At 38.9% G+C, this 14,226-nt stretch overlaps 1 protein-coding gene across 1 annotated transcript; it reads right to left on the bottom strand.

Moving 5' to 3' along the window:
- Positions 1-8,949: 8,949 nt before the first annotated feature.
- On the bottom strand, positions 8,950-11,309 carry LOC128513451 (SLAM family member 9-like). Its single transcript, XM_053487201.1, has 3 exons — positions 11,282-11,309; positions 10,293-10,604; positions 8,950-10,045 (listed from the first exon to the last, which is right to left on the bottom strand). Exons 1-3 carry the CDS (start codon positions 11,307-11,309, stop codon positions 9,732-9,734), a joined length of 654 nt encoding a protein of 217 aa, XP_053343176.1. The 3' UTR covers positions 8,950-9,731.
- Positions 11,310-14,226: the final 2,917 nt, after the last annotated feature.

The following is a 14,226-nucleotide window of genomic DNA, read 5'->3' as shown; positions in this document are numbered from 1 at the left end:
AGCATTGTGACAATCTTCCAGTAAAAAGAATCAGTCAAAAAGCAGATGAAAGTTTAAAAGGAAAAATTGGTTGCTTGTTGTATGTAAGGGTTACAGGACCAGGGCTGGAGTTTATTATTTTTTTAATTTGTTTAAATTTGTTTTTTTTTAATTTATTTATTTTGTTTTCGATTTTGGTATTTTGGTTTGCACTTCTCGGGCACCGTTTTTTTTAATAACATTCTAACTCCTCGTCAATAATAACTAAGCACTTAATTTTAAAGTAGGCACAAAAAAGTAAAACCCACCTTCACTGTCGGCTTTGTCTTCTTCATTTGATCTGCTGGATGAAAATATATATTGTTGTGAGATGTTTGTCATAATTAGCTCTCTTTCTACACATTTATGTATATGACTTGCGGTCAATAAAATATTTATAAATTACTTTTGTGACATGTTTTACACTCGCTACTACTGATTGGTTAGTATTATACTGTAAATGTCTTCAGGTAAAATGTCCAACCCCAACAGTAAATTATAGTTCTGTTTATGATTCTATGTACACTTGTGTAAATTCTTATTTTTTGGGGTTACTGTCAAAATCCACAGGCATAGCAACCCCCCTCAACGAGCTCTTATTCACCTCAAGGTACCATGTTCTGAAATAGGCAACACTGATGTAGTTGGTCACCTTTGCAGACTTAGACGCCTTGAGGATTTGAATGACACGTAAGTATAATGTCACAATAATATATATAATGTCACAATAATATATATTGTAGACTGTAAATATCATCTGTTCAGATCTAAACAAACAAAGACACATTAGACACCCAGAAAATATTGAAACAATCTGTATTTGTGTTTTCAGTGTGGATACCATGTGACATGTTAAGAGAGGAGATAATCTCAGAACTTAAAAAAAATTGCACATGTCAGAACTATTTTTTGGTTGTTATAGGGTTTATTCCTTCGTTCTTTTATTCGACCATCCATTACATTAATTAAGTTAAAATAACAATACAACATTAATTTACGTGGTAAATAAATAGGCCCCATTTTTGACTTATGAGGAAAGACATTTACAGTTTGTAAATGTGTTAAAATAATGTGTAAGTAATATAGACTAATTACCTTTTTCTTGTTTTATTAATGCAGAGAAAGATGTGACCTCTGTAAAATAAAATAGGAGAATGAATATAAAGAGGATAATGAAAAGGGGGATGAATATGAAGAGGAAGGTAGAGATAGACAGTCTGTAGCATGGACAGTACATGTTTTTATGAACAATTAAATAAAAATTAAAATATGGATTAATAATGTCCAAAATAATTGTAATTGTAGAGATGATGTTATGAACTTACTTGTACAATGTCATGTCTATTAAGTAGAGACTTTAGTTTTACAAGTGCAAGCTATTTTTTTTATCATTGTTTTTAATCCCCACTATAATGAAGTATAAATTAGGAATGTATACATGACCTGCGAGTCTTTTCCCAGATAAGTTTATAAACAATGTTGCAGGAAAAGTGGTAAATCTTTGTATGTTTATCAGGTAGAATGTAATAGAAGAAATCGTGGCAAGTGTCTGGCAAGCAATAAAAGCACAAACAGACCAAGAGATGCACTGCTAAGATAGATTATCATTACATACAGACTAGATAAAGATCTAGTGCAAGTCATCACATCAACATAACCTTACTGTTATTTGCTAACATCAAACTTGGAGAAGAGAGAACACAAACTGACCCGATTACTGTTTCTGCAGTTAATGGTCGTCTTGGTGGTGCTCAGTGCAAACTGTGTGTGTGTGTGTGTGTGTCCAGACAAAAATGTTCCACCTAATTTTCTCAACTAAGTGATTAGTTATGATTTAAAATGAGATTTAAAATAAGAAGGTAGAGGAGCCTTTCAGAATAAAAAAATCTATTTGTAACATCCAGTTGTATAGCATCCGGTTACAAATAAATAAATAAATAAATAAATAAATAAATAAATGAAATTATTTTCCTGCAATTGTTCATTTTAACAATAAATAAATAAATGCATGAGTAATGCAAATAAATATAAACATAAAAAGCCACACTTTAAATTACAACTGTTAACTGTAGTAAATAATTATTAGTTTGATATTAGATATTACAGATTGTATTTTAATATATACTATCACTACATTGTTCCAATGTTAATTTTAAGCTTGCATTTTAAATTATAAAGATTTTTTTTTTGTAATTGAAGAACAACGTTCGAATAGCTAATTTCACTTAATACTCACTTACAGTACTTACTCATTTATTCATCATCTATACCGCTTTATCCTGTATGGGTTTTATGTTTTTAAAGCAGGAGATCCGTGACAAAATGATGTCCAGTGTCATGTTCAGTATGCATGTAGGCATTTGCACCATTAAGTTGTTTTGATTTGTGCTTAGAGAAGCTTGTGGATGCTCCTAATCGAAAATGTTTTCATATAATTTTTACAAAGATGATTGTTTTCTCAAAGATGTGCACTGCCTCATGAAAGTGTAACACCTGCCATCTGTTGTCCTTACATTCCTGAAGCAAAGCCTGGTACTTCAAAACGCTTTTCTCTTGTGGCCCTCTTTACAGCCCTCATCCCACAGCACTGGGAACTCCACTAAGATTATCTTTCGGTTATTGACTGACCATATCTCACAATATCTAAACAGAGGGCTGTGTACACCATCTCTGAGAACTGCAGTCTCATTCATACATCGACCCTCATCTGCTAGGACTCTGCATTAGATTGCATTATTTATTGTGGAACAGTAATAGTAATTCTCTGTGGAGATGTACTGTAGGAGCAAAACATCCATTTTGCTCGCCTTCAAAGGAGGTCACAAAGTTCAACTAACCAACCAGGCTTCGTCATGCCAAGCCTCGAACTGGGATCTGTAAATTCCAAAAGAACATTTTGTTTCAGCATGATAGATGGGCAAAGTTCCAAATATCTCACATCCACATTTTGTCAAACCCTAACAATGGAAACTGTTATATTTTAAGGAAGGAGACAATATAATTTATGGAAGTTACAGCACCAAACGTCTTTCAGGTCCTGCTATCTATCTCTCTTTGATCTTCTGATCTTTACACCAATTTATAACTTTGGCTGTTTTGGGAAGTTCAGTTCACTTTTTTTTCCAGTTAACTTTTTTTTTTTAATCAAAAATTTGTAATCACCATCATGTAAACCCTTATGTTGTCTTTAGGGTCAAAAATGACCTGCTGCTACAGTATGTAAAAAAGCAAACAAAATCTCATAATATTTTGTCAAACTGATATGCCTTAAATAGCTTTCTCTAAAGGGACCACTACATTAGAAAAAGTGGGGCATCAGCTTTATTTCTATTCCATGACAGATGTGTGGTCGATCTGGCAGATAGAATTCTTTATACAGTACACCATAAAAACTACAACAAACAACACACACACGCACGCACACACACACACAACGTGTGACTCCCAGGATCCACAAGATATGCAGTTTTCCTTGACACCACCTCAACGATTTACATGTTTAGGACATCACCTCAATGATCTACTGTACGTGTTTAGGACATCACCTCAATGTTTTACATGTTTAGTTGCTGACCATATGAGAGGAAGTATGTGATGTGAACTGCTCTTGTGTGCTCTGTATTTCCAGAGAAATAAAGTAGAAACCTGTAGGCTGCCTACTACCCTAAAAGCACATGTCTGACAGATGTCGTCCCTATATATCAAGTTACATCGGCGAGATGTAGCACAAAGAGTGTGTGTGTGCTAATAGGAGATATATCGCAGAGACATCGGTATTAAATCATAAATGCTCACCATGAAATGTTTGGACAATGAATCAAAGCTAATAGTATCCAAGTTTTTAAAAACAACAACACAGTTTTTCAGCCTGATTAAGGGCTGGATGTCTGGATCTTTGCTTTATGAGCAGGATGTATACAGCATTTCTCATGCTGGTTTGAGTGTCTAGGTAACTATGTCTTTCTGAAACAAGTCCTCTGAGCTGAGCTAGATGACCTGTATACATATCACATACTTCTCTCCTCTTACCAAAAGTTACCTAAAGCAAGGTCTTACGAAAAAACAGTAATTTTATTTTGAGAAAATGGGGAAGGTTTTAACCATTGACCCCTAAAGCTCAGAGCAGTCACTATGTTTTAATGATTATATACAGTAAAGGGGATTGTGCAATATAGTGTGCCATAGCATTTTTTTCAGCACAACCCAGGCAATATGATAAAATAAATTTTATTTCCTTTTGACCAACTACACACACATAACAAACTATGAAAAAATATAAAATCCAATAAAAATGTAAAAACTTAATTGTCAAAAACAGTTTAAACCGTGTTACCAGATAACAATAAATCATATAATATTTATATCATATACAAATATGTAAGAAATAATCAAAACAAGTTGCGTTTCCATGGTATAAGTGTTGCTTTTTACTGTGTAACAGTCTATTATTGTGCAGTAGGTGCTCTTCGGCACACACACACACACACACACACACACACACACACACACACACACTATTGTTGCGTTTCTGTCATGGATCCGTGCTGCTCGAGTTCTAATTAAGAAGGGAGTATGGAAAAATCGGAAGGAACCTATTGAGGATGCGTGCACATGCAGGTCCGGAGGCAGTGCCCAGTTAGCATGTGGGCACGAGGCTGGTGAGTGATGGCGGCGGCAAAGTGGGCAAAGGCTCCTGCATGCTCCATGAGCACTCTTTCCTTGTTTGGCCAACCTGCCCCTCCCAGCTCTCCATTGGGTGCAGCCTCAGGTCGGAGTAGTTGCTTATGTCCGGCAGCTGGGCAGCTTTCCTGGCTGGCAATGGGGGCCTATTCGGTGGCAGGATCCAAAAGGATGGCTCTACGTGGGAGTTCTCATGGCTGTCCATCACATGCCAATCAAATGGCTCCTTTCGTTTCTTAGAAGTTTCTGGGGCGCGTTACATCACCCCGCTTGCATGCCACTTTTTCACGTTTTTAGCATTCTCTGTAGAACTACAGCGCCAGACACCGAGCTAGACTCCGCACATTTCAGATTTAAGCTTAGGGCAAAGGGTTAATGAATTAAAGAGACCAGAAGGACTTTTCCTGTTTTATCTATTTCATAAAAAGTTATTTTTACACATAATACAGGTTATAGTGATTGTTTAACAATAGGGTTTTTAACAACCATGTAATTCTTTATGGGATTATCTTTGTAAGATTGTTTATTAATGATAAACCATGTTTGCAAAAGTTTCATTTCTTTTACCCTTTACCGTATATCTTAAGTTACTCTGGTACATAGTAATGTCTGGTAAATGTGTTCATTTGGAAATTTCTGTTTAAAGTAGCTGACCAAGTTACTGGAAGCATGTTTTGTAGTGTTACGGGATGTTCTCTTTTTTTAGGGAAATGAAACAATGAACTGTACAAAGGTAAATTGCTTTTTCTTATGTCTTTCTGGTACTCTTTCTGATAAAATGAGAGAGAGATAGAGAGAGAGAAAGACAGTAGGGTGGTAGTTAAGGTTTTTTTTTAAAAACACTGATGGTCTTTGGGAGTTTAATAATAACTTACTAAAATTCAAAAGCTACTTGAATACAGTTAAATGGATCTATCTCTGGATCAAGCACTAAATTGTTACAGTCAGTGCACTTTATCCTCTTCAGTCAGAAATACTTACATTTAGATGAATAATTACCTGTAACTGAGATCAATATGAAAAGAATGGAGACCAGCTGCATTACCATTTAGTACATTTACATTTAGTCATTTGGCAGACGCTCTTATCCAAAGCGACTTACATTTTTATCTCATTACACATCTGAGCAGTTGAGGGTTAAGGGCCTTGCTCAAAGGCCCAACAGTGGCAACTTGGTGGTTGTGGGATTTGAACCTGGGACCTTCTGAACCTTAGTCCAATGCCTTAACCACTGAGCTACCCCTGACCCCACCATCACCATCATCTATGGAAATGATGATTGTGATAACAAGAAAGTCTTTGGTGAACACCAGGGGGAAAAATACGACCTAAACCTGTTTAAGCCAAACACAGAGTCAGAAAGACGTACCAGCCAAAGTACAGATTTTAGGGATAAAGCAGGATGGTTAGTAAACATAAAATTTTTATGCCTTGTGATTTTCTGATATACTGTATATATATATTCACCTGTAGTATTGTTTCTGAGTTGGAATAGTGTTTTCTATAACTATTGGTTAAAATTTCTTGGAGGCTGTAGTGAATGATTGCTTTAATGTACTTGTTTAGTGATATGGTAATACTTCAACTGCCCTGTTACCCTAAGCAAAATCAGGTGAAAGGAATCCTCCTACCTGACCGGTGAGCGATGTGCACCATAGACTATTATCACACAGTCACACCAGATGCCCCAAAGTTCCCATAACACCTAATTTACCATTTACATGTTTACATATTGCTTAAAGATAACAGATGATAACAAATGACACAAAATGTTAACCATAATATATTGTATATTAACAATAGTATATAGCATATTATAATTCATATTTTAAACTACATTGAACTTTTACTGTTTTAGCCCACTTTATACTTTATATACTGTGTGCGTGATTACATGGGAGTGTGTCTTTTCATCACTGTTGGTTTATTATTGATCGCAATAAGACGTAACTTTGCCAGGAGTGCATGGTGGTAAAGGATAACACTGAGATTTTGTTCATTAGCTGGTTCAGGTGGTGTAGACAGACATGCAACTGAATGGTGTTTGTTTTTGTACCAATTTTCTACAGTAGCTCTAGTTCATTCATTGTGGACAGTAAAGAAAGAATGTTTCTTTACTGTACATTTGACAATAAACTTGAAACTATAGACATCCACTGTAGACATGATATACACACAGTATTGTTTTCTGTTCGATTCTTTTTTGTGAAAGGATGAATTAAAACCACAATAAAACCAAAAACAGTTTGACTAGTAGTTTTAAAAATTATCTTTTGATTGTGTAAGGCTGCTTTGCGACAATGACAATTGTTAAAAGCGCTATACGAATAAAATTGAATCGAACTATTAATACAATAAGATGAAAATGAAAGGAGTAACAATTAAACACAATAATTATGTCATATCAGTAATCATAAAACATTTATTTCTGTGGTGTTTTAAATCCCAGTTATGTCCTGGGTCAACTTGACCCAGTAAAGATAAAAGTGCAAGCGGCGGTTGCACATACAGTGGTGTGAAAAACTATTTGCCCCCTTTCTGATTTCTTATTCTTTTGCATGTTTGTCACACAAAATGTTTCTGATCATCAAACACATTTAACTATTAGTCAAAGATAACACAAGTAAACACAAAATGCAGTTTTTAAATGATGGTTTTTATTATTTAGGGAGAAAAAAAAAATCCAAACCTACATGGCCCTGTGTGAAAAAGTAATTGCCCCCGGAACCTAATAACTGGTTGGGCCACCCTTAACAGCAATAAATGCAATCAAGCGTTTGCGATAACTTGCAATGAGTCTTTTACAGCGCTCTGGAGGAATTTTGGCCCACTCATCTTTGCAGAATTGTTGTAATTCAGCTTTATTTGAGGGTTTTCTAGCATGAATCGCCTTTTTAAGGTCATGCCACAACATCTCAATAGGATTCAGGTAAGGACTTTGACTAGGCCACTCCAAAGTCTTCATTTTGTTTTTCTTCAGCCATTCAGAGGTGGATTTGCTGGTGTGTTATGGGTCATTGTCCTGCTGCAGCACCCAAGATCGCTTCAGCTTGAGTTGACGAACAGATGGCCGGACATTCTCCTTCAGGATTTTTTGGTAGACAGTAGAATTCATGGTTCCATCTATCACAGCAAGCCTTCCAGGTCCTGAAGCACCAAAACAACCCCAGACCATCACACTACCACCACCATATTTTACTGTTGGTATGATGTTCTTCTTCTGAAATGCTGTGTTCCTTTTACGCCAGATGTAATGGGACACGCACCTTCCAAAAAGTTCAACTTTTGTCTCGTCGGTCCACAAGGTATTTTCCCAAAAGTCTTGGCAATCATTGAGATGTTTTTTAGCAAAATTGAGACGAGCCTTAATGTTCTTTTTGCTTAAGTGGTTTGCGCCTTGGAAAACAGCCATGCAGGCCGTTTTTGCCCAGTCTCTTTCTTATGGTGGAGTCATGAACACTGACCTTAATTGAGGCAAGTGAGGCCTGCAGTTCTTTAGATGTTGTCCTGGGGTCTTTTGTGGCCTCTCAGATGAGTTGTCTCTGCGCTCTTGGGGTAATTTTGGTCGGCCGGCCACTTCTGGGAAGGTTCACCACTGTTCCATGTTTTTGCCATTTGTGGATAATGGCTCTCACTGTGGTTCGCTGGAGTCCCAAAGCTTTAGAAATGGCTTTATAATCTTTACCAGACTGATAGATCTCAATTACTTTTGTTCTCATTTGTTCCTGAATTTCTTTGGATCTTGGCATGATGTCTAGCTTTTGAGGTGCTTTTGGTCTACTTCTCTGTGTCAGGTAGCTCCTATTTAAGTGATTTCTTGATTGAAACAGGTGTGGCAGTAATCAGGCCTGGGGGTGACTACAGAAATTGAACTCAGGTATGATAAACCACAGTTATTTTTTAACAAGGGGGGCAATCACTTTTTCACACAGGGCCATGTAGGTTTGGATTTTTTTTCTCCCTAAATAATAAAAACCATCATTTAAAAACTGCATTTTTTGTTCAATTATATTATCTTTGACTAATAGTTAAATGTGTTTGATGATCAGAAACATTTTGTGTGACAAACATGCAAAAGAATAAGAAATCAGGAAGGGGGCAAATAGTTTTTCACACCACTGTATATTACAATTAATTTATTTTCATGTAATTATTTCCTCTGTTTGGAGTAGCTGACCATCTTAGTGAAAGGATGTTTGGGTGGAGCTGTGTTAGAAGTGGTTTGCATGTTCTGTGTTGGAAAATTGAAATAAAATACTATATAAATGTAAAATGTTTGTTGTTCTTTTGCTTTCTGGTGCACCTTTAATCAAGTTACAAAAATGTAAAAATATTCTACTATAACAAAAAGAGTATGGTTGAAAATTTTAAGATTTTAATACTGTATTTAAACAGATGTTATAATCTTACATATGGTGCAGTAATCTAGAATTTGCACTGGTGTCTCAGACTTTTAGTGCATATTTAACTTATTCTATATCTGAACTTCAGGTGAACATTATATTATTGTGAGAATAAGCTTTAGAAGCTCTTCTGAGGGATCAGACCAGACAGGTTTGCCTTCACTGTGCTTGTTCATCAGTGAGTTGATTTACTGTACTCGTTGTTTTTCCTCATGTCACTAGTTGTACAACTGGATGCCAGAAACAATGTTCTGTACATGACCTGCTGTTTTGGAAATGCTCTGATCACATCATCTAACCATCACAATTTAGCCATCGTCAGTCACTCAGATCCTAACACTTGCCTATTTTTCTTGCTTCTAGATCATCAATCGTCAGTTTGAGAACTGACAACAACTTTGAGAATTGCCCCTGGACTGTTGCCATTGAAGTTATTCGATTCACTTTTTAGTGATGTTAATCTTATGGCTGAACAGTGTATCTGTGGTACAAGTTAGGAACTGACCTAATTAAATAAGACCTAAAAAATTAAAAACGTTTAAATATTTTATTATAGGAAAATTAAATGTGGCAGAGAAAGAAAGAGAGTTGTTCTATTCTAGTCAATTATTAATTAATTTTTTTTGTTATTTACATTTCCCCCATACAGTATGTGTGCATGCTTACACCTTCAGAAAGACAGAGTTGTTTTACATATTTCATCTCCATAGTTGTAGTTTTCCAGCTGACAGGGTTGCTATGATTACAAACAATGGTGTTGTTACTGATGTACAATGAGAGGGAAAGAAATGCGTCTCCAACTGTTTTCTGTTCCTTCATATCACAGGTATCATTGTAGCAGTGAGAGGTGAGGGAGAGGTTCTGAGCGCCACAGATGAGAGTCACATTACAGGTGTCAGTGCTTTGCTGGTGAGAGACATTAAGGAATGTTTTCCCCACTGGATCTGGGACACACACACATACACATGTATTACTGTACTTCTGGTCAATGCATACAACAGGAGGTTTCTACACATAGCAGTGTGTTTATCTTGCTAAGAGCAAATAACTCAGAAAAGACTACTGGTAAAATGTTTAAAATTTTTATAAAATAATCTATATTTAATAATAAAAATATGAAACTTAAACCAAAAAACTTTGTAGCTATAACAATTATCACATTGTTGTATGCATTTTGGCTATAAGACTTACCTAAAACATGTATTTGGTGCGTAGCAACAATTTCTCTCTTTTCACCAGCATATTCTGCTTGGTAGAGTCCACTATCAGTCTTCTGTATGTTATACAGTGTGAGACTGTGGGTTTCTTCATCGAATTTCACCCTGCCTTTAAACCTTCCCAATACTCTAAGTCTTACAGAATATTTCACAATGTTTTCTTTTTGGTTAAATAACCAAGTGAGATCATCATTAACGATCTTTGTTGATATGTCCAGTTGAATAGAACTGTTAACCAATTTGAAAACAGGATTACACACTGTAAGAAAAAGCAAGGATAAACTTTCTAGTTATGCTGTGATGACTTTTATTGTTTTTTTTTTTTTTATTAAATATCCTTTCAATAGGTAGAACTACCTATGCACTGGCAAAACTAGGTAGGTCTGCATTATTGTTACATGGCATGTCTTTGTATTAACAAAAGGTGCTTTATTTTATTTTGTTACATTCAATGAGAATCCAGTGCTGTAGCTCAAACATTGATGTGAAGCGGCATTATGAGATAAATACGGGTCATTAGAGCAAATATATCCACAGCAGTCCGAGGTGAAGGCGTGTAAAATACCTAAACTGACAGTTTTATGCACTCAAATAAAAATGTTGAGCAAAAGTGGTCATGTCAAGTGTTGGAGCTAATAATCTACTGACACTGAGTGGATTTAGCTGATGATGAAAGAAGTACAACTTAGCATAAACAAGGCATAAGATACTCAACCTTACAACATTTTGTATTAATAAGTTATGCAGAGTTCTGCTGCACAGAAAGACAGACAGACACATACATGGGTTTCAACCTGAAATAATAATATCACTGATTACATTAAAGATTACATTGCACAAAAATGTTGGAAGAAAAGGACTCTGCTCCAATTCATCGCAAAGGTGTTCTATCTGGTTAAGGTCAGGACTCTGTGCAGGCCAAGTTCTTCCACACCAAACTCGCTGATCAATTTCTTTATGGACCTTGCTTAGTGCACTCGTGCACAGTCATGTTGGAACAGGAAGGAACATATATATGTGGCCATTAATAATGCGAGATGCCGTGTTTCTACGAACATTCCTAGATGCGAACAAATCACACAAGTAGCTCAAGTGTATTGTAAGAGTAAAATAGATACTTCAGTGCACCAGATAACAATATTTACAATTTCTTACAATATTTTCAGTGCGTAAGTAAATGTATAACATGTTTAAAGTCCTGTGTATTGTAAATGTGTGCGCGAGGGGGTGCGGAAGAAAAGAGTCGGCCTCATCAGTTTCAAAGAATTAGTCCAGAAGCATGATGATAGAAAATGGCTGTTCTGTAAAGCTGTGTCAATGGTCAGTGTTCAACAGTTCACAATCCAAGAAAGTGAAAAAAAAAAACAGCTGACAAAATGGCGCCCAGGATTCCTCTCCCAATTTGAAGGCACAGAGACAACACTGTTATATCTTACTTACTAGTAAAACCTAAAGTAATTACCTTTTAACTGAGTTTGCAGCTTAGTTAGCAACATGAGTAAAAATGTTCAATAAATTTTAGCTTGATGAATGAGCAAGGATTTTGAGCACTATGAGCAGCCTGTATACTGTACACGCTTTTTCTGCTAAGCCAATGATCTAAGCCAATGGCTCTTCTTTCTCTCTCTCAAGCGCTGCGGGACTGAGGACAGTTGTCTCCCATGCTTGGTCTCAATGCGTGTACCTGTGTGTGTGTGTGTGTGTGTGTGTGTGTGTGTGTGTGTAAAAAAAGTCTTCCTACACAATAACCCCACTCTTTATCCTCCTCTCTCTTTCTCTATCATTCACACATCAGCCCGATTCCTTTCAAAGGTAAAGTGCAGGTTAATTGGTTTTATTTTTATTTTATATTTTGTATTTATAATTTTTATATTAATATTTTGGGTTGTGGAACGAATCATCAGAATTTCCATTATTTCTTATGGGGTAATTCGCTCTGAGACCAAATGGCTTCCTGGAATCCCCTTACGATTTAGTCACAGAGAACACTGTGATGTGAGATTTATTTCCTTAGGTGCAGGTATGGTCTTTGGTCCTGTGATGGCAGGGTAGGAAAAGGGGACAGAGATTTAATCAGGTGGATTGGTATGCTTTATATTGTAGTGTTTTTCCCGCTAAGAAGGAACTTGGAGAGACGAGTGAGCTTCCTGGCTGCCCAATGCAAATGGCTGGGAGTACTTTATTCAGCACCAGCACAAAACAGCACATCCAACCTCCATAAATACACATCCACACTAATTAAAACAGACATCTACCCACACACACACACAACCTGGGCGAAACCACTACCCCAAACACCTTTCCCCAACATGGTGAACACATAACAATCTCTCCCGCAAAGCATGATGGTTGTCACTCAAACCCCACCCATGCCACACTGCCCCCACCCGAGCTGTGACCGTCCCCGGTCACTATGGCGAACTCAGTCTTGGAGGCGTGACGGTGGTCGGCGCTGGCGTTGTGAACGCCGGAGTCATTTTGCGAGGGAAGGAGGGGTGCAGCCCTCTTCCTGAGGCGGACCGGCCTCCACAGAGTTCGGTGTTTCACTGGCGTTGGGCCGATAGGGAGCGAGACAGTCCCGGTGGAGCACGACCACTCGCGACCGCCCCGTCAACCGCACCCGGTAGACTACACCGGAGAGCTGGGCAATGACCAGGGGCAATGCAGGGGCCCACCCAGTGAGACATGAGCTTAGGCGAGAGCCCCCTTTTCCTTCCGGGGGAATACACCCACACCTGCTCCCCAGTAGCAAAGTCTCGCCCCCGGCTGTGAGTGTTATACACGCGGCGCTGCTTAACACCGGCGTCCGCCAAGTGTCTACGTGCCAACTCGTGGACACGGAACAGTTTGTCTTTCAGTGAAAAAAAATAATCCAACCCCGGCTTCCTGGGTAAATCCACTTGTGGAGGGGACCCGAACACAAGGTCCACGGGCGTGCGCAACTCTCGACCGAACATTAACGCAGCTGGCGTCAGCTGTGAGGACTCCTGCACTGCTGTGCGATAAGCTCAAAGCACGAGAGGCAAATGTTCGTCCCAATCCTTCTGCCGGTCGCTGGTAAGCACGGCAAGTTGGGTGGTGAGCGTTTGATTGAAGCATTCCACTAGGCCGTCACTCTGCGGATGAAGGGGCGTGGTGCGGGTCTTTTTCACCCCGAGGCGCTCGCACACCGCCGCAAACACCTCCGCCTCAAAGTTACACCCCTGATCGCTGTGCAACTGCTCCGGGGCGCCGAATCGGCTGAACACCTCATCCACCAGCACTCGAGCCATGGTGGAAGCGCTCTGGTCAGGGACAGCAAACGCCTCCGGCCACTTTGTGAAATAATCCATGGCCACCAGCACATACCGGTTCCCGCGATCGGGGATGGGAAACGGCCCAAGAATGTCCACGCCCATACGCTCCATAGGTGCCCCCACCCGAAAGTCTTGCAGGGGTGCTCGCGAGCGCTGGGTAGGGCCCTTCTTTGCCGTGCAGACGTCGCATCTGTGCACAAAGAGTTTTATATCAGTGTGGCAGCCCGGCCAGTAGAAGCGAGCGCGCAACCGCCGCAGCGTTTTAGTGACTCCGAAGTGTCCCGCACCATTCCCAACACTCGTGCCCGCAGATTCCGCGGCACCAGCAGCTGAAAAGATTCGCCAGCGCTGCACGGCCGTTCCCAGTGGCGGTAGAGTAAACCTCCACGCAACGCTAGTCGGTTGAACTGCGAGTGGAGAGCTTTTTCCTCGGGCCCCAGGTGAGCAACTGCGGCATAATCCGGTCTCTGGCCCGCGTTAACCCACCCCAGGACCCGCTGCAGCGCCGGATCTTTCTCCTGTTCGGCAATTAGCTGATCACAGTCCATCTGTGGCACAGGCGAAACGACTACAGGTGATGGTTTACGCGATGCAATAACTCAGCTGCACGCC

This window comes from Clarias gariepinus, chromosome 25 (assembly GCF_024256425.1).
Source record: "Clarias gariepinus isolate MV-2021 ecotype Netherlands chromosome 25, CGAR_prim_01v2, whole genome shotgun sequence".
In the NCBI taxonomy this organism is placed as follows: Eukaryota; Metazoa; Chordata; class Actinopteri; order Siluriformes; family Clariidae; genus Clarias; species Clarias gariepinus.
Note: the sequence above shows the minus strand (reverse complement) of the source record. Positions and strands in the feature narration are given on the sequence as shown.

What these genes read in the sequence shown, in the direction of transcription:
- LOC128513451 (XM_053487201.1), bottom strand. Translation starts at nt 11,309, where the DNA reads ATGACTGTGCACGAGTGCACTAAGCAAG. An exon ending in GCACGAGTGCACTAAGCAAG is followed by an intron (nt 10,605 to 11,281) that starts GTCCATAAAGAA and finishes CAGCATAACTAG; the next exon opens with AAAGTTTATCCTTGCTTTTT. An exon ending in GCACCAAATACATGTTTTAG is followed by an intron (nt 10,046 to 10,292) that starts GTAAGTCTTATA and finishes TGTGTGTCCCAG; the next exon opens with ATCCAGTGGGGAAAACATTC.